The sequence below is a fragment of the Chrysochloris asiatica genome, unplaced genomic scaffold (assembly GCF_000296735.1).
Source record: "Chrysochloris asiatica unplaced genomic scaffold, ChrAsi1.0 scaffold00310, whole genome shotgun sequence".
Taxonomy (NCBI): domain Eukaryota; kingdom Metazoa; phylum Chordata; class Mammalia; order Afrosoricida; family Chrysochloridae; genus Chrysochloris; species Chrysochloris asiatica.
The window spans coordinates 948,731-971,996 of record NW_006408828.1 but is presented as its reverse complement, the minus strand read 5'-3'; the positions used below and the strand labels follow the sequence as shown (position 1 = coordinate 971,996).

The 23,266-nt window shown below is 45.2% G+C and overlaps 1 protein-coding gene across 1 annotated transcript in view; it reads right to left on the bottom strand.

Moving 5' to 3' along the window:
* The window catches only part of CD5 (CD5 molecule), a 102,826-nt gene that overhangs the window by 26,636 nt on the left and 52,924 nt on the right, over positions 1-23,266 (bottom strand). The window contains exons 2-3 of the mRNA XM_006875043.1: positions 5,330-5,418; positions 5,096-5,224 (exon numbers count right to left, since the gene is read on the bottom strand). Coding sequence (XP_006875105.1) covers positions 5,096-5,224; positions 5,330-5,418 — 218 coding nt within the window. The remainder of the gene's footprint in view (positions 1-5,095; positions 5,225-5,329; positions 5,419-23,266) is intronic.

Genomic DNA, 23,266 nt, shown 5'->3' with positions numbered 1-23,266 from the left:
TTACACATGCACACAGTTATGCACATACGCACACACTCACGCAATACACATCTATACACAATTATATATGTACAGACACAATATTAAACATGCAATCAAGATGCATTTAATAATTACTGGTGATTTGAATACTAAAGTTGGAAACAAAAAAGAAGGATTTGTAGTTTAAAATATGACCTTGGTGATAGAAACAATGCCTGAGATCACATGCAAAAATTTTGCAAGGGCAATGATCTATTAATTGACCATACATTTTTCAAAATCATAAATGGTGACTAGACACATGGGTCTCACTAGATGGAATACTCAGAAATTGAATTGACTGTCTGTGGAAAGAGACAATGGAGAAGCTTGATCAGTGAAAACAAGGCTGGAGTCTGACTGCCGAACAAACCATTCATTTTCATATGCAAGTTCAAGATCGAGATGAAGAAAATGAAAACAAGTCAATGAGAGCCAGCACGACCTTGAGTATATCCCACCTGAATTTAGAGACCGTCTCAGGAATAGATTTGATGCATTGAACGTGAAAGACTGGAGATCAAAGACTATAATCTTCAGCAGAATTTGTGTGCATGTATGTGTAACTGTGTATGAGTATATGAGTCAGTGTATATTTAATGCGACATATTATGGGGTGGCATCAAGGACATCATACATGAAGAAAGAAAATCGCTATAAAAAAGTCAAGAAAGAAAGAGCAAAATGGATATCAGAAGAGACCCTGAAACTTGCTCTTGAACGCAGAGTACTTAAAGTGAATGGAAGAAGTGATGAATTAAAAGAACTAAACAGAAGATTTCAATGAGGTAGCTCGAGAAGATCAAGTAAAGTGTTATAATGAAATGTGCAAAGACCTGGAGTTTGAAAACCAAATTCTAAATACACACAGCATTTCTCAAGGCGAAAGAACTGAAGAACACAAAATCCAAGCCTCAACTTGCAATCTATATTAAAAGATTCTATGGGCAAAATATTGAAAGATACAAGAAGAACCAACAGAAGATAGAAGGAATATATTGAGTCATTGCACCAAAATGAATCAGTTGATATTCAACCATTTCGGGAGGTAGCCTATGATCTAGAACTAATGGTACTGAAGTTGAAGAAGTCCAAGCTACACTGAAGTCACTGGTGAAAACAATGCTTCAGAAATTGATGGAGTGCAAACTGAGATATTTCAACAAACAGATGCAATGCTGGAGATGCTAACTCGTCTATGCCAAGAAATTTGGAAGACAATTGCCTGGACAACCGACGAAAGAGAGTCACATTTGTGCCCATTTGAAAGAAAGGTGATCCAACAGATGAAGTCCTGGTGTGGCGCTGTGTACTAATGCACTGGACTGCAAGGTCAACTTGAACCACAAGGTCGCTGGTTCAAGCTCACCAGCTGCTCCTTGGAAACCCTATACAGGGTCACTATGGGTCAGAACTGACTCAACGACACTTAACAGCTACAAAAACAGTCGTCAATACTGGAGTCCTGGTGCAGTGCTATAGGATAAGCACTGGACTATAAGGTTGGTTTGAATTGCAAGTCAGCAGTTCAACTCCACCAGCCACTCCTTGGAAACTCTATACAGGATGACTATGTGTTGGAACTGAGTCTATGGCGCTGTTGTTGTTGTTAAGTGCCATCGAGTCGGTTCCGACCCATAGCGACCCTGTACAGGGTTTCCGAGGGTGTAAATCTTTATGGGAGTAGAAAGCCTCATCTTTCTCCCGCGGAGCGGCTGGTAGTTTCGAACCGCTGACCTTAAGGTTCGCAGCCCGATTCGTAACCACTACGCTACAGCAATAATATCATTAAAATTCGAGTCCTGGTCAGTTGCTGTTGCATCAACACTAGCCTGCTAACTGTAAGGTTGACGGTTCAAACCCACCAGCCGCTCCTCGGAAGCCCTGTAGAGGGTTGCTATAAGTCAGAACCGACTTGATGGCACTTAACAATAGCAACAATACCATTATTAATATTGTTGGAGTCCTGGTGTTGTGCTGTAGGATAAGCACTGGACTTCTAACCACAAGACTGGAGGTTCAAACTCACTAACTGCTCCTCAAAAACCCTATACAGGGTCTCTGTGAGTCAGAACCGACTTGACAACTCCTAACAACAATTGCAGTATCATTAATATCTTGGTAGAAGGATGAGGATTCTGTACCCGTAAAAGATACACAGCCTTGGAAACCCTAAGCAAGGTTGCTATGAGTTGAAATTGACTCAACAGCACTTAACAACAACAACTACATCAATATCACACACAAGTTAAATTTTACTGAAGATAATTTTTAAAAACAGTTTTAAAATAATAAGTTTTAAAAACAAGGAACTGCCGGAAATTCAAGTTGAATTCAGAAGAGAACATGGAATGAGGGCTATCTCTGCTGACATCAGATGGATCTTAGCCGAAAGCACAGAATACCAGAAAGATGTTTACCTGTGTTTTTTGACTATGCAAAGGCATTTGACTGTGTGGATCATAACAAGTTATGGATAACATTGAGAAGAATGGGAATTCCGGAACACTTAATTGTGCTCATATGAAATGACCACGAGGCAGTTGTTTGAAGAGAACAAGGGGCTACAGCTGATTTTAAATCAGGAAAGGTGTGCATTGGAGTTGTATCCTTTCACCATACTTAGAGGACTCCTGGTGTGGCGCTGTGGGTTAATGCGCGGGGAATGCAAAGTCTGCTTGAACTGGGAGGCCCGTGGCTCAAGCTCACCAGCTCCTCAGAAACCCTATACAGGGTCGCTATGGGTCAGAACCCGACCCGATGGCACTTAGCAACAACAACAACAATTCAACCTATGTTGTCGTTGTTGTTAAGTGCCATGGATTTGATTCTGACTCATGAGATCCTGTATAGCGTTTCCAAGTAACGGTTGGTGAGTTTGAACCGCCGAGAACCCTGCAGGCCAGTGCTTTATCCCACAGGGCCACACCAGGACTGCTATTCAACCTATATGGTGTGCAAATCATCTAAGAAGCTGGATTATACGAAGAAGAACGCGGCGAAGAACGCGGCAGCAGGACTGGAAGAAGTCTCGTTAATAACCAATGATATGCAGATGGCACGGCCTTGAAGCCCTTACCAATGGAGATGAAGATTGAACAGCCTTCAGTATAGATTACAATTTAACATAAAGAAAACAAATATCCTCACAACAGCATCATTATAAACAGAGAAAATAGTGAAATTGTCCAGGTTTTCATTTTACTTGGAGCTATAAGCAAAACCCGAGGAAGCAGCAGTTAAGAAATAAAATGACATCAGGCAAATTTGTTGCCACAGACCTCTTTTAAAAAGTGCTTAAGTGTTTAAAGAGTTTAAAGAGCAAATATGTCACTTTGAGGACAAAGGTACACTTGACCTAAGCCATGGCATTTCAATCACCTCATATACATGTGAAAGCTGGCCAATGAATAAGGGAAACCGAAGAAAACGGACACATTTGAATTATGGTGTCAGCGGAGAACATTGAAGAAAAAACAAATCTGCGTTGAAAAAAGTATAGCCAAATACTCCTCGTAAGCCAAGATGGTGGGACTTCCTCTCACGCTCTTTGGACATAATATCAGGAGGGACTTGTCCCTGGGGAAGGATATCATGCTTGGTAAAGCAGTAATAGTTGCTGTTGTTAAGTGCCTTTGAGTCAGTTCCAATTTATAGCAACCCTGTATAGAGTTACTGAGGAGCAACTGGTGGGTTTTAACTACTAACCTTTCAGTTAAAGCTTATCCTATAGTGCCCCACCAGGAGTCCTGGTAAAGTGAAAAAGTCCTTCAATGTGAGAGATTGACGTAGTGGCTTCAGCAATGGGCTCAAGTCCAGCCATGATTGTGAGGATGGCGTGGGATCAGGCAGTGTTTCCCCCTGTTGTTTATGGGGGTCACAATGAAAAGGAGCTCTGGTAGCATAGTGGTTATGAATCGGGCTGAGAACCCTAAGGTCAGCAGTTCGAAACTAGCAGCTGTTCTGCGGGAGAAAGATGAGGCTTTCTGCTCCTGTAAAGATTTACAGCCTCGGAAACCCTGTCCGGGGTCGCTATGAGTTGGAACCGACTCCATGGCACATAACAACAACACCATGAATAAGAACTGACTTGATGGCATCTAACAATAGACACATAGACATGCAGCCACACACAAACTCACATATGAACTCTCACATACTCATAACATACTCCACATGCCCTCACACACACATGTACATTCACACATGCATCCAGCTTCTCTGGATGGGGACGGGGGCTCTCCACTCAGACAGCCAATGCCCCCTGAGTCTTCTCCTTCCTCTTGGGGAAGCTACCCCCCTGTTTCCACCTGACCTCACCTTGTACACCTTTGCATTTATGAGTGGGGAGATCATGATCTGGAAGGGTTTAGGGGTCTGTCCCACATCACACAATGCTGGGTGTAGCACCCAAGGTGTGCCCCCCCGCCACGCTCCCAGCTCCCACCTGCCTCCTTGGCTGGCCCCAGGCCCTCTCTACTGTCCAACGTTCATGGTAGAGCCAGGTGCCTGGCCCTGAGCCAGTCTCCCAAGCTCTCCAGGATGGGAAGACCCTCAGCTCTCACTGCCTCCTTCCAAACAAACCTCCTACCCAGACTCACCCCAAACATGGCCTAGTGCACGGCATTTCCACCGAGGCCCTCTGGGTTGAGGATGGGTTCTGTCCCCCCGTCCCCTCCAGAGTCTGGCTGGATCCCATCTTGGGCCTGTCTTGTTGGGACCCAGGGCCTAGGAACTCCATGTGCACAGAGATGTCCCCATCCTGCTTCAATCCAACCTGCTCTGCTCAGAGCATCAGCTGGGTGGTGAGTTCCCTGTCTCTGGAAGCATCCAAGGAAAGGAGTCACAGGTAAGGATGCTGGAGAGGTAGCCACATGGGACAGGGTGGGGTGAGATGAGTCCCCCTCTGGCTGAGGAACCTGTGGCAGATGCACTGAGGGCTCAGCAGCCTGAGAAGCTGAGACTGAAGGCGGGTGGGGCTCCTGCGTCCCAGCCCTCCTTGACCCTCCAAAGCATCAGACTCAGGGAGAAGGGGATCTCAGGTTCCCCACAGATGACCCACAGGGGTACTCACCCAACACCCCTAGCAGGTACACAGCGACCAGCGGCAGTTGCTGGGCCCCCATGGACGCGTCTCCTCCTGCTTCAGCCTCCGCCAGCTCAGCACCCGTGGGTGAGGGTGTCTGGCCTGGTGTCCCAATCTCTGGAGGGGGTGGGGCGAGCAGGGGTGGGACGGGGAAGCAGGCACTGTGGGGCCTGCGTCACCGTGTTTGAAGCTGAACTGTCAACTTCCTCCTGGTAAAACCACCTGCCCCAGTTCGAGGGGTGGCGCTGGTGTCTGCTAGCTTCCTGCCCAAGGTGTCCAGGTCTGGGACAGTGCCCTGATGCCTCCCAACACTGGGACAGGGACAGGGATTATGGGGGGCATCCAGGGCCCCTGAGCTGGGGGTTATGGGAGGGAGGAGGCCTCGTCCCAGCTGAGGACAGGCTGGGGCCTGAGGGGACCCATTCCTGAGGTGAGGGTTCCTCTGGGTAGCCTCTGGGCTGGGCTGGGGTGGCAAGTGGGGTGCATAGCATTGCCGAGGTGCAGACTCAGTGATGGAAAATCAAAATGAACCTGTCTACTACCCTTTATAGAGGGTGAGGTAGGAAGTTTGGGGGTGAATCCTCACAGGGGTTAGTTATAGCACGTAAAATGTTCCTCCATGGACGCAGGGTGGTATTACAGTGTGTGTGTGATCTCCATGTCAGTTTGTACATATCTCTGTATCAATGTGTGTGGTTTACATGTTGATATGTGAGCTGCATGTCAGTGTGTGTGATCTCCATGTAGATATGTGCACCTCTTTATCGGTTTCTGTGTATGTGTGTGATTTCCATGCCTATATGTATATCTTTACATCAATGTGTATGTGTGTGTTCCCATGTTAGTGAATGTGATCTCCATGTCAGTGCATGTGATCCTCATGTCAGCACACCTGCTCTGTAGGTCAGATATGTGTGTATCTCTATATCAATGTATGTATGTGTGTGATCTCCATGTTGGTATGTGATCTCCATGTCAGTGTGCGTGTGATCTCCATGCCAGTGTATGTGATTTGTATGTCAGTGTATGTGGTCTCCATGTCAGTGTGTATGTATCGCTATATCAGTGCATGTTGATGTATGTGGTCTCCATGTTGGTGTGCAATCTCCATGTTAGCACATGTGATTTGGATGTCACTGTGTTGAGCTCTATGTCAGCTTGTGTAGTCTTCACATTAGTGTGTGTGATCTTCAGGTCAGTGTTTGAGCTCCATGTTGAGATGTGTGTATCTCCATGTAACTGTGCATATTTGTATAACTTCCATGTTGATACATGTGATTTTCATGTCAGTAAGTGCTACCCCATGCCAACATGTCTGATTTCCATGACAGCCCATGTGATCTCTATGTCAGCCTGTGTGTTCTCTGTGTTAGTGTGTGTATATGTGTCTGGTCACCTTGTGAGCATGTTTGTGTTCTCCCAGGACAGGTGAGTTAGAGACATAGACCCAGTCTTCTTGGGTTCCCTATCATCTGGGCCATTCCCGGCAGACATGAAATTTTCAAGGACAAGGTGAGGTGATGAAGGTTACGTGCTGGTGGGCAGAGGTTTGAGCCCTGTTCTCAGCACACCCCATAGTCTCCACTGCTCCAAAGTGCTCCTTCCTTCTACTACTAGGTCCTCCCCGCTTAGACAGGCCTTTCTCTTGTTAAGCTTCTGAGAATGCCTCAGGCCATCAAACATCACCCCACAGCACACTCCTACAATCTCTCTCCCCACAACAGCAACCCCATAGACACCTCATGGCTCATGCATTCAACACTTTGCAGTCTCTGTGAAGCTGAGAGCTAGAGGCTTGGAATCAAGATGCATCACCTCATGCAGACCAAGACCATTCTGTATCCCCAACCCTAGCCTGGGATGGGGTTCCTCAGCCAGGCCTGGCCCATAGCCATGTCCCCTGACCCCACATTTCCTCTTTCCTTGTCCCTCTCAGGTCTGGAAATCCCAGGCTATTCATTTATTTGTTAGTTGTTGTTAGGTGCTGTTTAGTCGGTACCGACTCATAGCAACCCTGAGCACAACAGAACAAAACACTGCCTGGTCCTGCGCCAACCTCACAATCGTTGCTATGCTTGAGTCCATTGCTGCTGCCACTGTGCCAGTCCATCTCATTAGGGGTCTTCATTCATTCATTTGCTCCATGCTAAATTTTCTGACTGGCTGATATTCCAAGGAATGTTCCAGATTAATTTTTCTTTAGAAACCTTTTGCTTGCCATACAAGCTTTGTGTATTAAGTGTTTGTTCATTAAAGCCTATTACAATAATTGCATAATTATGCATAAATTCCATCATTGACATCATTGCAGAGAGAAGGGATTTTTCTTGAGTACCTACAACCAGCGGGTTCCATCTCATCTCACTTTCCCCGCCATTGTGGGAAGTGGGTTGAATGTTCCATGATTCGGAAACTGAGGTTCAGAAAAAAAGTAAAAAGAAAAAAAGGACAAGGACACGCATCCTTGGCTGTATGAGGTGGAGCAGTTGGTAAATGCCCCAAACTGAGATGTGGATCACATTTCTCTGTAGTACTGTAGGATAAACACTGGACTGAAAGGTTAGTCAGAACCACAAGTTCACTGACTGCTCCTTAGAAACCCTATACAGGGTCTCTATGAGTCAGAACCAACTGGATGGCGCTTAACAACAACAACAACAACCCTCACCACTACCCCTCGCTCCTTCACCAGGCTGCCAAACCAAACAAATCCAAAAGGCTTTTTATTTAACCTTTGAGTCTTCATCACACACAAGACTGTGGTTTGTGTTTTGTTGTTGTTGTTAGTTTGCTTTTGGGACCCTGCAAGGCACCCACGTCTCAGATGGCTGCTTTCCTGGCCCTTGGGGCTTGGTACCCGCCCCATTTATTGGAGGGGTCAGCATCATTCCCTGGACACCCTCCTGCCCACTAGGCTCCCGTCGCTGTCTCCCGCCCTTCACCCCTGTCTCCCCCCTTAGTTACTCCAGCAGTTTCTCTCCTTCCACCCCTTTCAGGCCCCTGGCTCCCTCAGACCCCAGATCCCTGCTGGGGGTTTCCTGTCCACATCACCAGCATTTTCCATGACACAAGAGGAAGTCAGCTGAGCTTGTGCTGGGTTTTCCAGGCAGGGGCCTGGGTGGAGGCCCTGGGGTGGGGTGAGAGAGGGGGTGCTGAGCCCCCAGGCTGGGTGTCAGTACCTTCTCAGCCTCCCTCGGTAAAGGTGCCTATCTGTGCTGCCCTAGTCTACACCAGGTAAGCAGGGGGTACATGGTTCTGTCTGTGGGTCAGCCTGATCTCCTCTGGGCTCTGTGGACCCCCCAAGCCCCCAGGGTTTGCTCTTTTTGTCAGGTAAATGGGGCTGGGGGGGATCTGCAGGGGTGGGGTGGGAGGAGGGAGGGGGAGGGAGGAGCTGAGAGCTGGGGGAGGAGCGAGGAGACAAGAGGGAGAGAGGGGGAGGTTGAGAAATGTGGGGGTCATGGTAGGACCTCAGTAATGGTGGAATTAAGGAAAGAGTCAGCAAGGTGGTCCCCACAGACTCAGGAAGGGATGGTGGTACCTCTCTCTGCAGGTTTCTATTTGTGGAATGAATCAGTGACCTAAATCCTTCAAAACTTCTCGGCTGTCCTGGGGAGGTACCCAGGGGAGCATGACTTGCAGCCCACCCTCTCACTTGGGATGTGCATCCCCTTCTCTAGCTTTGAGCTTGCCCAGTCAGACCAGTAGTGAAGGACAGACAGGGAGGGGAAGAAGGACGGATGAAGATGCAGGTTCTGTACATGGCAGGGGCTCTGCTCAGATTGGTCATGTGACACTGGGCGAGTCCACTCCTGCTCTGGGCCTCAGTTTGCTCATCTGTAAAATGAGAGGGTTGGTGATCCCGAGGCCAGTTCCCTTGTTCTAGGAATGGGGCAGCTGCTGGTACCTGACTCCAGGTTGGAGGTGGGGGAGGGGTTTCTGCTTGGGGATTGGGAAGGTTTAACTCTGTGGTCTCTGTGAGGAGGGTGTCAAGTGTTGGGGGCTTTTGAGGAAGGGCAGAGGATTCTGGTATACCAGACTCAGTCTTGTGTCTCTGGCCTGAAGGGGTGGTGGGGAACCCCTGGTTGCTTTTCTGGCCCTTCCCATTTTAACCCTAAAGTGGAGTCTTGGCTGAGTTCCCTGTGTTTCAACCTTAAGGACTTTCCTCAGGCAAGTTCCCTACATTTCTCATCTGTGGATGTTAGGGTTGGAAGGCGATGCAGTGTAACAAGCCCAGCCCAAGACGGGGTTCCAGTCAGGATGGTCAATTTCAGTTAATAAAAAGTTTGGGGTCCAGAAGCCAGCTTCCATTTCTAACTGGTATATGACTTTGGACAAGTCATTTCCCCTTTTTGAGACTCATTTTTCTCTGCATTTAAGCCACCACAGGGTCCCAAAGGATAGATGTGGGGGACTTGTAAACCCACGAGCCCCCTTTGTGAGGGGGCTCTGTCTCAGACCTTGTCTACCTCCAGCCTCCTCCTGGCCTCCTAATGTGGCCCGGTCCCCAGAGCTGTACCCCTGGTCTGCAGAACCCGAGTGTGCACACCCTTCATGTTTTCCCTCCTGTTGTCCCGATTAAATTGGGCTTATTTGGGAGAAGGCAATATACAACAAGAGGGAGGTCAGCAGGAGAAAGGGGAAGGTAGGCAAGGACACAGGGAGGAGGGCAAGAGTTGAAGGGAATAGAAGTAGATACTGATTAACTGATAGTTCATGGAGGGAACTGTGATCACTGAAATGAAATAAAATGTGTGATTTGTTGAACGCAAAATTTAAAAACAAGAAATCGTGCATGGCTTCATATAATTACAGTTGCTACAGACATTTCAGAACATCATTCTACTTACCTCTACTTTGAAATCATGGTAGTCATCACTGTTGTTTAGTCTAAATCTTGTTATTTTACTCCTTCAACAATGAAATACACAGCTTACTATATCACAACGTGAAAAAAGCTACTTGGATGCTAACATTTCATTAAATATAAAAAAAGATTGGACTTGTTAGTTTGGGGTTGAGAAAATAGGGTTAATGAGATGGACTGCAAAGTCATTTGAACCGCAAGGTTGGTGGTTCAAGCTTACCAGCCACTCCTGGGGAAAAACCCTATACGGGGTCGCTGTGGGTCAAAACCAACTCGACGGCACTTCACAACAACAAGGAGATAGGAGGAGTAGGACAGGTGTTAAACTAGCCCCTTGTTCAGATGAAATTACCGAGGATCAGAGAAGGTGAGGTGGATTCCTTAAGACACACAGCTTATAGTGACATTTACACTGGGCCCCCAGGTCTCCTGGCCCTTGTCCAGCATGGTCAACCTCTCTTCTCATAGGCTGGGTCTTCCTGGGCCCTATGAGGGGTTTCACTGTGTTCTGGTAGAGAGTGTAGGAGTTCAGGAAGTCCGCAGACCCACCTGGTCCCCTGCCTTGGCCCTTGGAGTCCAGCTATCCAATCCATGTGAAACAGGCAGAGTAGGACATGTCCTCAGGGGGTGTTGTGAGGACTCAAAGAAGCTATTAGTAGACTGCCTGGTGCATAGTAGGTCCTCAGGTCTGGAGCTTCAGAGCACCAGGCTCTTGCAGCCCTTTAGAGCCCCTGGAACTTGTTGAAAATTCCCTTGACACTCTCCTGCTTCGTTTAAACAAATTATCCAACCCAAACCTTCACTCCACAGCACCTAGCAACAAAGAAACAAATCTGGTGTTTGAATCAAGGACTGAATGAATGTCAGAAAGCATTCAGCATGGGCAGTTGAACCAGATGGACAAGCACACACCCCACCCCACCCCTCCCATACACAAAGTGCTTCTCCCTCCCCCTTTCCCCACCTCTGGCTTGAGCTCCCCAATCTGTCTGGTGGCGAGACCACCCAACAGGTATCTGATAAAGCATGAGAAGGGGTACACCCAGCAGGAGAAGGGTGTGTTGTTGTTGTTGTTGTTAAGTGCTGTCAAGTTCGTCCTGATCCATACATAGCAACCCTGTATAGGATTTCTGAGGAGCGACTTGTGAGTTTGAACTGCCGACCTAGTGGTTCAAACCGATCTTGTACTTGAGAGCCTGTTCTACAGCATCACAGTGCCGGTATGTACATTCTAGTCTCAGAAAAGTCAGGGAAGGCTTCCCAGAGGAGGTGACATCTAGGCTGAGAAAGGAAGGCTGAATAGTTCACTGGTTGGTGGTGGTATCAGTGCTCCAGGCTGAGGAAAGAGTGAAGACAAAGATTTCTGCTTTTGGATCCTGTTAATGCAATTGCTGTTACCCCAAGTGGGAAGGGTCTAGACATTGGAGGTCCAGGCATCAGCCCTGGCCCGCCCCTCACTTCTCTGTGCCTGGGGTAGGGCTGAATCCTCCCCTCTCCGAGTCTCAGTTTGTCTGTGAAAGATAGATGTGGCACCAAAAGATTATGGAAGCTCCTCAGTCTGCATCTTAATAAAAGAATAGCATTTACCAGAGCATGAAAAATTGATACAGGTTTTCTGTAGTACGAGGTAGAAAAGCCACATTTTTTTTTATATTATATATTTTCACATTTTAAAGAGGCTCAGTAGTATTTCTAGAGCTCTGTTTTATCCTCATAAGAATGTCAGCATAAAGGTGTTAAGGTAGATTAACCTGCTGTAGTTAAATGCTGTTGAGTCGGTTCTGACTCATAGAGACCCTGTATAGAGATTCTGAACAGCAGCTGGTGAGTTTTGAACACCTAACCTTGCAGTTCTGGTAGTGTAGTGGTTACAAATCGGGCTGTGAATCGCAAGGTCATCAGTTCGAAACTACCAACTGCTCCGTGGGAGAAAGATGAGGCTTTCTGCTCCCCTAAACATTTACATCCTCAGAAACCCTGTATAGGGTCGCTATGAGTCGGAACCGACCCCACGGCACATAACAACAACAACAACCTTGCAGTTCAGTCCAGTGCTGATCCTACAGCGCCAGAAAGACAGGGCAAAGTGCATTGCAACCCAGCAATACTCTGGGACAGGGTCCTGGTGTGGCATTGTAGGGTAAGCACTGGACTGCTAACTACAAGGTCGGTGGTTCAAGCCCACCAGCTTCTCCTCAAATCCTATCTACGGTCGATATGAGTTGGAACGAACCTGACAACACTTAGCAGAAGCAACATGCTCTGGGACACAATCCAACCACAAGAAATGGAGGTAGATTGAAATATACTGACACAGAGAGACGGTTGTGAGAATTTGTTCAGTGAAATAGTGAAATTCGCAAACAATTTGTATATTACAATCTTTTTGATGCATATATATTGATGCAATTAAAATGTGAAAAAGTTGCATCGTTAAATAAAAATGTTTGGATGGCCAAAGAAAATGGTTTTGCAGAATATTTACCAAAATAATTGTATTGATTAATTGTGAGGCTTGAGATCTGAGGGTCAGTAGAGAGGGATTGAGCAGGGATATCTTTTTATATCCTGCACATTGGTATTGTTTAAATTTCTTTCAAATCATGCATTCCACGATGAAAAAATTTAAATAACATAAAAGGGACCTGCAAAAAAGTCCCATATATTTATTTTTGTAATTATTTATGATATATATTTTTATAACATGGTTTTCCTTAATAATAAAAGGGATGTTTACTGAGAAAAATCAGAAAATCCAGTAAAACAGAAGAAGCAGAAGTAAAAAGCAAACCATAATCCTATATCAATATCAAAACTCAAACCAAATTCACTTCTGTTAAGTCCATTCCAACTCCTAGCAACCCTGTATAGGGTTTCCGAGGAGCGGCTGGTGGGTTTGAACCATTGATCCTATGGCTAGCAGTCCAGTGCTTATCCTACAGCACTACACCAGGATTCCATTAATATATTAGGATATGTATTTTTTTCTTTTTGTTATTTATATATTTCTATTATTATAGTTAACTGACTCCAAAGCACATAACAACAACAACATTATTATAGTTATAATAATTGTACTTTGTTTCAAAATTAGAATCTTATTGTATATGGTTTTGTAACATGGTTCTTTTAAAAGTGTATCTGAGTAGCTTCCCATATTATGATTTGTTGTTGTTCTGTGCTGTGGAGTTGGTTCCAACTCATAGTGACCCCTACAGGGTTTCTGAGGCTATAAATCTTTACAGGAGCAGAAAGCCTCATCTTTCTCCCGCAGAACAGCTGGTAGTTTTGAACTGCTGACCGTGAGGTTAGCAGCCTGATTTGTAACCACTACGCTACCAGAGTGCCTGCATTATGCCTTATATAATAGTTTAAATTAAGTTGACAGTTTGACTCTACTCAGAGGTACCTCAGAAGAAAGGCCTGGTGATCTTCTTCTGAAAAATCAGCCCTGAGAAGCCTGTAGAGTGCAGTTCTACTCACATGCACATGGGATTGTTAAGGGTCAGAATCGACTCAACAGCAACTGATAAGGTTTTTGTTAATGATGTCAAATCGGTTCTGACTCACATCGATCCTGATAGGTTTCCTGTATGGAGGTGGGGGTGTCTGAGACACCAACCTTGTTGTTAGCAGTCCAGTGCTTATCCTACAGCCCCACACCAGGACTCCAACTGATAACAGTGGATATATACAAGTTCCAGTGTTTGTTTCACTAATCTATTGCTGCACATTTGCGTTATTTACTATCTTTTTCTATTAATGGTAATTCTGTGGTGACTATTTTAACAAAACATCTTTCATGTTCTTATTCTTTTTCATGAGAATTAGTTGAATTAAAGTTTATGACCATTTTAAATACAAAAATTGAATCAGTAACCACCCTCCACCCCACCCCCCAATTTAGTTTTTATAAATCTGGATGGTAATTGGTTGGGTTTGTTTAGAGCTACTTTCCGGGTCAGTGTTTTTATGTTCCGTGAGTGGACAGTCAGTGAGGGAGGGTTCCAGGCACAGTCCAGGGGGAAATGAAGAGGCGTTTCTGATGAGATCCCAGGGCTCTTCTGATTACTTCCATTTGCCTAGTGGTCTTCTTCCACCATTGTGGGGAGGTTCTGTGATGTGGAGGCTGCTGATCTGTTTCAGAGATGATGAAGCTGAAGGTCTGAGAGGTGAGGAGCTGACCAGGTGTGGTCAGCCAGGCATCAGCTCTGGGCTGGGGTAGAGGATTCAGGAGTGCTGTCCAGTGATCTCTACCCCATCTCTGTCCCCATGGAGTCCTCCTATGAGCGGACTTGCCAGTGGGTCCTAAGACTTCTGGGTAGGCTTCAGATTCTTTAAGCTCTGCCAAGGGCAGAACCATGTTGGATGAGCCTACAAGAAGACTTGGAGGCAGGTATTTGTTGGCTCTGTGTGTGGTGATAACAGTGATGATGAAGAAGATGATGAGGGAGGTGAGGATGCTGATCACAACGGGTATCATTTAACAGGGATGTGCTCGGTCCATGCAAGGTCTAAATAATATTACCCTGAAGTAACATCATCTCAGGGCTTTCCAGAGTGAGTGTGGCCACATTGCTGATATGGAAGATGATTAGTTTGGACTCCTGGTATGGCACTGTAGGATCAGCATTGGGCTGTAAACCACGAGGCCAGCAGTTCAAACCCTCCAGCTGGTCCTCAGAAGCCCTGTACAAGGTCGTTATGAGTTGGAACTGACTCGATGCTGTGAGTTAGAACTGACTAACAACAACAACAACAACAACAACGTTTAGTTCCAATGTCTATTAATTTAATGTAATGGAAATAGCACATCAAACTCATGATTTATGAGCGTGATATGAAGGTTCATTTTTAAGTTCTTTATTTAGGCAAAACCACTGAGTTGATTGGAGTCCTGGTATGGTGGTGTAGGGTAAGCACTGGATTACTAACCCCAAGGTTGGTGGTTCAAATTAACCAGTTGGTCCTCAGGAACCCTACAAAGGGCAGCTAGAAGTCAGAACCGACTCGATAACACTTAACAACAACAACTGAGTTGATTTAAAGGAAAATTATTTAGTAAATAATAAATATAGCTGCTAGCTTGCTATGGTGAGCATCATTAAGGTGAAATTGAGATTTAGGACCATTTATCCCTACTTTACGGGGAGGGGGGGCTCAGTGATCACATGATATTCAAGTGGGAGAGCCAGAACTTGAACCCAGAGGCTTAATTTAGAAAAACTTTTTTGTTTACATGTAAGACACACATAGAAAAGTGTGCATAGTGTATAGTATCAAGGACTTCATGAACTGAATACACCCACATAACCAACCCCCAGATCAAGAAACAAAACCTGACCAGAAGTTACACCCACCCCATGTCCCAATGTGCTTTCTTCCTGTCATTCACATCCCCTTCATCCCCCCACCCCCACCCCACTCCAGGAAATCCACTATCCTGACTTCTGGCCTCATAGATTGGTTTGGCCTATTCTTGATCTTGATCTAAATAACCTCTCACTGCGTATGCTATTATGTGTCTGTCTGTTTTCACTCACCATTATGCTGGGGAAATTAATCTACATTATTGTGTGTGGCCGTGTCTTGTCTTTTTACACGGTCATATAGGGTTCCAGGTATACCTAGTCCACAGTGGATGTATCCAGCCTACCACAGTGGACTATTAGGTTGTACAAAGTCTACATTTTTTAACCTTGAAGCTCTGCTGCCACCCACGGATACTACACAGCTTACAATGAGCAAGACTTTCTCTCAAAGAGCTAAGGAGGAGTGGGACCCACAATTATAAAAAGAGATGCTTGTCTAGTCACAGAAGGGCATTGAAAAATCATGTATTTTAGAACGACATTTCTAATACTCAGAAAAAAAAAAAAAATGCCAACCAAGAATCCTATACCCAGAAAAATTGTCCACTAAATAAGATGGCGAAATTAGCTCATCTTCAGAAAAATAAAAATGAAAAGAATTTGTGAAAACCAGACCAACCTTACAAAAAATACTAAAGGGAGTTCTTTGACAAGAACCAACAACCTGAGACTAACTCAACCCAGATACGTTGTCATTGTTACTAAGTTGGTTGCAACTCATAGCAACCCTACATAGTATTTCTGAGGAGTGGCTGATGGGTTTGATCTGCCAACCTCGTGGTTATCAGTTACAGTGCAACACCAGGACTCCCGACCCAGATATAGATGTATTCAAAGTAAAGCAGACGTTGTTGTTTTTGTTGTGCCTTTGAGTCGGTTCTGACTCATAATGACTCTGTATAGGGTTTCTGAGGAGCCGTTGGTGAGCTTGAACCACCGACCTTGTTGTTCAAACTGACCTTGCGGTCCAGTGCATTAACCCGCAGCACCACACCAGGACTCCAAAACAGACCTACAAGACTGAAAATAGAGAACCAGAGATATTTACAAAGACAACAAAACCATGAAGTAAAATGAGGGAATAATGTAATTACACAGAACTTGCAAGTGAAGAGGAAATCAAGTCAATTTCAAGAAAAAAAAAATTAACGTAACTATAATCCTAAAAACCAGCCCAACCCTTACTCCTAACCCTAGCCCAACACTTACCGCTAACAGTAACCCTAGTCCATACCATCCCCTAACACTAAATGGAGTCCTAGACAGAGTCTTAGCCCTAACCCTCACGCCTTACTTTTAAACCTCCCCTAAAATTATTGTGTTTATTTTTGTTGTTGCTGAGAATATAGCCAGCAGAACCTACAGTAGTTCAGGAGTTTGGACAATTCAGTGGCATTGATGACATTCTTCAAATTGTGTAAACATTCTCAGCCTCTTTTTCTGAGTTGTCCCCCACCCCCCACCCCCCCATGAACATAAACCCACAGCCCTTTAAGCTTCCTATCTGATCTTTCAACTTGCTGTTGTCAATGCGATCCTATATAGATAGCTCTTAAACGCTCAAGGCAGACATTCTTTACCAGTGAAGCAAACCCAGCGTTTGGTTTGAAGAAGACTTCCGGGGACATTTTTGGTTTATGGTTTCAGGTTTATCTCTGGGTAATAGTTTAGAGGGTTCATCCAGCCTCAGTGGTCCAGGTTTTGACCTTCTTGATGTTCTTGCACCATTGTTCTCAGAAGAATCTCACTTCAGGCACTGGAGAGACGTGGGGGCCTCGTTTCTGTGCTTATCGCCGAGAAAACTGAGGTTAAGGGAAACTACACCATCAATATATGGTGAAAAAGAGTCCAGATCTGAATCCAAACTCTGACCTCCCAAAACCAAGTCCTTGTCCCAGATGCCTGGCAGGTTTAATGGCGGTTTCATCTGTCTCCTTTGAAGGGATGCCTAGCTTTTTTTTTTTTTTTTTAATTAAATGTTTTTATTTTGCATTGAGTGAAAGTTTACAGGGCACATCATCCGCTTCACATTCAACCATTCATATAGCTTGTTTCATTACATTGATTATTATCCCCGCTATATGGGATGCCTAGCTTTTGAGCCATCTTCTGAGAAAAATCTAAAGGAAAACAAGTCCTGTGTTTTTATTTAGGAGCAAGAGGCTGTGTTCCTCTGAGTCTCAGTTTATTTATTTGAACAACAGGGAGAGGATCCCTGCTTCTCCTCCCCCCCAGGGAACGGGCTGTGTGTACTCCCCTTGATCAGTAATAATGTAGTTACAGAACTCCCAAATGATGAGGAAATCAAGCCAATTTCAAGAAAAATAAAATAAAACAAATAAACCTAACTGTAACCCTAAAAATGAGACCAAACCTGGCCCAACCCTTACCCCTAACAGTAACCCTAGTCCTAACCATCCGTGATGCTCAATGACGTCCTAGGCCTAGCTTAGCCCGAGTCCTAGCCCTAGCCCTAACCCTGGCTGCGGCTGAGTCATCCTCACCAAGAATTGTACTTTCACATTGATCCTGTCAGACGATCAGCATCATAACAACCCAAGAGGAAAGCAGAGAACATTTGCCCTAGTTCTGGAGAGGTAAGGTGGCCTCCTTGGGTTCATGGTAGCCAACTAAGGTGGAACCAAAGGGAACCCAGGACACTTGACCCCAGCTTAGGACACCCCCAATGACAGTGCAGACTGTCTACTAGAGGGGCCTTCTGTTATAATATGTCCACTCTGAGGACCCGGGGCTAAGACTCAGGGACACCAAGGTCCAGCTATGCTAGGACGCTTCCCCAGATTCCTAAGCAGGAAAACTCAGGCTGGCATTCCACCCTCTGCAGGACAGGGCACAGGGCAGATGAGGGGTCAATAAAGGTACCTGGATGGGCTGTGTCTGAGATGAGACAGCCTTCCTGTGGGGTGGGGAATGAAAACAGACTTCTTACCCTTTCTGAAAACGCTGCCACTCTTTGTTGTGTAACCTGCCCTGTAAAATGGGACTATGAATAAAATGAATAAATAGTACCTATCTCCTCCAACTATTGTGTAGATTAAATGAGGTAAAGCTCTCAGACCAGCACTTGGCACTGAGCACCACTCAGGAAATGCCAGCTTAACACCCGCCCCCATCCCCAAACCAAACAAGCTGCCATTGAGTCTGTTCTGACCCATGGCGACCCCGTGTGTGTCAGAGGAGAACTGTGCTCCATAGGGGTCCCAATGGCTGATTTTTTTGGAGTAGATCACACACACAGTCTCCAAAGGGAAGCTACTAGTCCCTGTGAGGGACCCGTCCTCACTCAGTGGCAAATGGAAACAGGTAAGCAGTGGCCATGACGGTCGGTCACTCTACCAGGTTGTCACCCACCTGGAAGGTAACATGTGCCCTACGAGCAGAAACTACACCACAACTGTGGATCTTGTCCACTGGGTGGGGGGATACCTGCAGGAAAGCCCCTTGTGTAAGCTGTGTGTGTCTGTAGGGGTCTTCTGTGTCCTGGGAGGCTTGTCTGACCACTGAGACAGGCTCTGGGAGGAAGCTGGGGTGATGTTGGTACCCAAGCCTGGGTGGGGTGTGAGGAGGAATGTGGGCGTGGAAGGAAGCAGATGCTAGCTCTGATTCTCACCCTCAGCAGGTGGTGGGCCAGTGGGCTGAGGCCTCTTCCCAGCAAGCTCTCTGCCTTAAGGCAAGTCTGCCCCACCTCCCTTCTGACAGAACTGAGAGATCATTCTTCTCCAGGCTCCACTCAAGATTTACACTAAAGGGTTATACTGAGAAGTTCCAGGTTGAGTCCTAGTTGCAGAGTATTGAAGATCCCTGAGTGTTTCTCATAGGAACGTCATCACAGAACTGGGAGCCTTTGAACTCCCTAAAGAAGTTGATGCCAGCATGGGGGGTCAGGAAGTCAGGGGTTCCCTTGGTACAGTAAGGTGGGGTCTTTCAATTCCAGGGACCCTTGGATAGTGGTGCAGGGGGACGCCTTCTTTGGAGACCCTAGACAGAGAGGTGCCTTTTTTGTCCTGCTGTCCACTGACACCCAGTTCTGAGAATCAAAAAAAGGTGCTGTAGGACTTAGCTGAGGAACTCTCTTTTGATGGCCAGGGCTTGGGGAGCTCTGAGAGAGGAGACAGAGTTTCTGGGTGGTACAAACAGTTAAGCTCTTAAGGACTAATTGAAACGCTGGCAATTCAGATCTACCCAGAAGCATCTCAGAAGAAAGACCTGGCGATTTGTTTCCAAAAGGTCCCAACTTTCAAAACCCTATGGAGTACGGTTCTACTCTGCCCCCATGAGGTTGCCAAGAATCAAAATCGACTTGACACAAATTGATTTTGTAAGAACTAGACCCAATTTTGGAGTGTATATGCTGGGGAAATGACCACTCCCATGTTCTCAGAAGGAGGAAAAAAAAATATAAACCTATCAGAGACATGGGGGTGATAGATCTGTTATCAGCTAAGTGAATTGCAAACCCCAAGTTCCTTTCCCATTTGTTCTGACAGTGAAAAACAGTCACAGATGTTTGATCAGAAGGTCAGAGAACTGAAAAGCTGCTAGTTTACAGTCCTTGGAGTGTTCGCAGCTGAGCTGCGCCCTTGTATGTGGTGAAAAGGGGACAGGAGACTCTGAGACCGCCTCTGTCTAGCCTCACCCCCAAGAGGCCCAGCAGGGTGGGTGTCCACAGTACCTGTACTGTCCTGGATTCCAGCACAGCCCCCCCAGCCCCCACCCCTCAGTATTTGTCTCTACCTGACTGCCTCCCTCACCAGCCACGAGCAAGGTTTTTTCTGATGAGAAGATTTTTACACATTATTTCTGTGTAAAAATTGGAAAACAGAAAAACTGTATAAAAAACAATTAAATCACCCTGTTAAACAATTAAGACAATTAACTCAGACCCTAACTGTTCACATCCAGTGGCAGCCACTCATCCGATGTCTCAGATCTGCCCTCTGACAACGTGGACACCAACTTTGCAGTTCAAACTTACCTCTTGGTCCAGTGTATTATCCTGCTGCGCTACACTAGGACTCCTACTTCAGTGGTTCAAATCTACCAGCCACTCTTCTGAAACTTTTGAGTGGGAACTGACTTGATGGCACTTAACAACAACATAGATACATGGAGCTCTGGTGTGGCCCTGCGGGTTAATGCATTGGACTGCAAGGTTAGTTTGAACCACAAGGTTGGTGGTTCAAGCTCACTAACTTCTCCTCAGAAACCCTATACAGGGTCGCTATGAGTCAGAACTGACGTGACGGCACTTAACAACAATACACAAACACACACACACACATACATGAGATGAGTAAAAAATGATCTGCACTCCGGTTATATTAAAACGCCCGTCCACATCTACATCTACAGCTGATGACAACATTGAGTATGCACATGAAATGATTCTGTTGAATAGACAAGTGACAGTGGATTATATGGAAAATCATTTGCACATTAGCCATGGCTGTTTATTAAATAATCCATGACAGACTTGGGTTTCGAAAAATTCGTGTGAGATGGATACCGAAACCACTCATGGCAGACAATGAACAGAAGCGTTTGGATATCTGCAAACAAAATTTAGACAGATACTAGAAGAAAGGTAAACGTTTCTTAAGGAGAAATCATTACCGATGAGGAGATGTGGATTCACCACTATGAGCTGAGAGTAAACGGCAGAGTATGGAATGGAAACATGCTCAGTCGCTGACCAAGAAAAAGTTCAAAAATCAACCATCAGCTGGAAAATTAATGCATACAGAGTTCTGGGATTCTCAAGGATCAGTACGGAAACACTGTCAGGAAAAAGGTTCAACAAACAACAGTGCTTGTTACAGTGAGATGCTCACGGAAGAGCTGAAGCTTACATTTCTGGTTAAATACAGATGACTGCAATGCAAGGGTGTGATCTTGTGTGACAATGCACGTCTGTATACCTCTGCCCACACTGTTGACACTCTGCAAAAACTTTGTTTTGATGTGTTAAAGCATCCTCCCTGTAGTTCTGATTTTGCTCCATTGGACTTTCACCCGTTTGGTCCCCTAAAAGCAATCCTTCAAGGATGAAGATTCACTTCTGATGAAGAAATGAAGACAGCCGTGCATTTATGGCTGGAAACTCAGCCAAAACCATTTTAAATAAGAAAATATGAAAGTTTATTGATAGATGGACAAAGTATATTGAAAAGCAAGGCGATTATGTAAAAAAATAATGTATTTGCTTTTTCTAAAAGTTGGTTAAAATAAATTCTACAGCCGGAGTATGAATAATTTTTGACTCACCCTTGTGTGTGTGTATAAATATGTTGTTGTTGTTAAGTGCTGTGGAGTCAGTTCCGACTCATAGTGACCCTGCACAGGGTTTCCAAGGCTGTAAATCTTTATAGGAGCAGAATGCCTCATCTTTCTTCCACAGAACTGCAATGACAATGAACATCCATTGACAATACAGGGTCACTATGGGTCAGAACTGACTCAATGGCACTTAACAACAGTAACAGAGGCACTTAACACAATTTTTAAAAGTATATCATATATATGCTTGTATCTATCTGTCGGTTTCTCGTACTGTGGTGGCATGTGAGTTGCTGTGATTCTGAAAGCTGTGCCACCAGTATTTTAAATACCAGCAGGGTCACCCATGGTGGACAGGCTTCAGATGAACTTCCAGACAAAGACAGACTAGGAAGAACAAGTGGCGAACTATTTCCGAATGTTTAGTCACTGAAAACCTTATGAATAGCAGAGAGACACTGTCAGATATAGTGCCGGAAGATGAGCCCCTCTGGTTGGAAGGCACTCAAAATGCAACTGGGGAAGAGCTGCCTCCTCAAAGTAGAGTTGACCGTGATGACGCAAATGGAATAAAGCTTGTGGGAGAAAAGCCTGCGGGACTTTCATTTGCTGATGGGGCACAACTCAAGATGAAGAGAAACAGCTGTAAACATCCATTGACAATCAGAATACGGAATGTATGACGTATGAATCTGGGAAAATTAGGAATTGTCCAAAATGAAATGGAACGCATAAACATCGATATCTTAGGCATTAGTGAGCTGAAATGGACTGGTATTGGCCATTTTGAATCTGACAACCACATGGTTTACTATGCTGGGAATAACAAATTGAAGAGGAATGGTGTTGCATTCATTGTCAAAAAGAACATATCCAGATCAGTCATGAGATACAACGCTGTCTGTGATAGGATAAATATCCATGCACCCACAGGGAAGACCAGTTAATACCACTATTATTGAAATTTACACATCAACCACTAAAGCCAGTGGCATCCTGGTGTGGCGCTGTGGGCTAATGCATCAGACTGCAAAGCTGTTTGAACTGCAAGGTTGGTGGTTCAAGCTCACCAGCTGCTCCTTGGAAACCTTATACAGGGTTGCTGTGGGTTGGAACAAACTTGGTGGCACTTAATAACAAGAACTAAAGCCAGTGAGGATGAAATAGAAGAATTTTATCAACTCCTTCAATCTGAAATTGATCAAACATGCAATCAAGATGTATTAATTATTGCTGGTGATTGGAATGCAAAGGTTGGGAGCAAAGAGACTATGGCCTTGGTTATAGAAATGATGCTGGAGATTGCATGATAGAATTCTGCAAAATCAGTGATTTGTTCATTTCAAATACCTTCTTTACAGAGCATAAGAGATGACTATACACATGTACCTCACTAGATGGAATACATAGAAATCAAATTGACTACATTTGTGGAAAGCGATGATGGAAAAGCTCCATATTCTCAGTCAAACAAGGCCAGGGGCAGACTGTGGAACAGACCATCAATTACTCACATTCAAATTCAAACTGAAGGTGAAGAAAATGAAAACAAGTCCACAAGAGCCAAAATATGACCTGGAATATATCCCACCTGAATTTAGAGATCATCTGAAGAACAGATTTGAT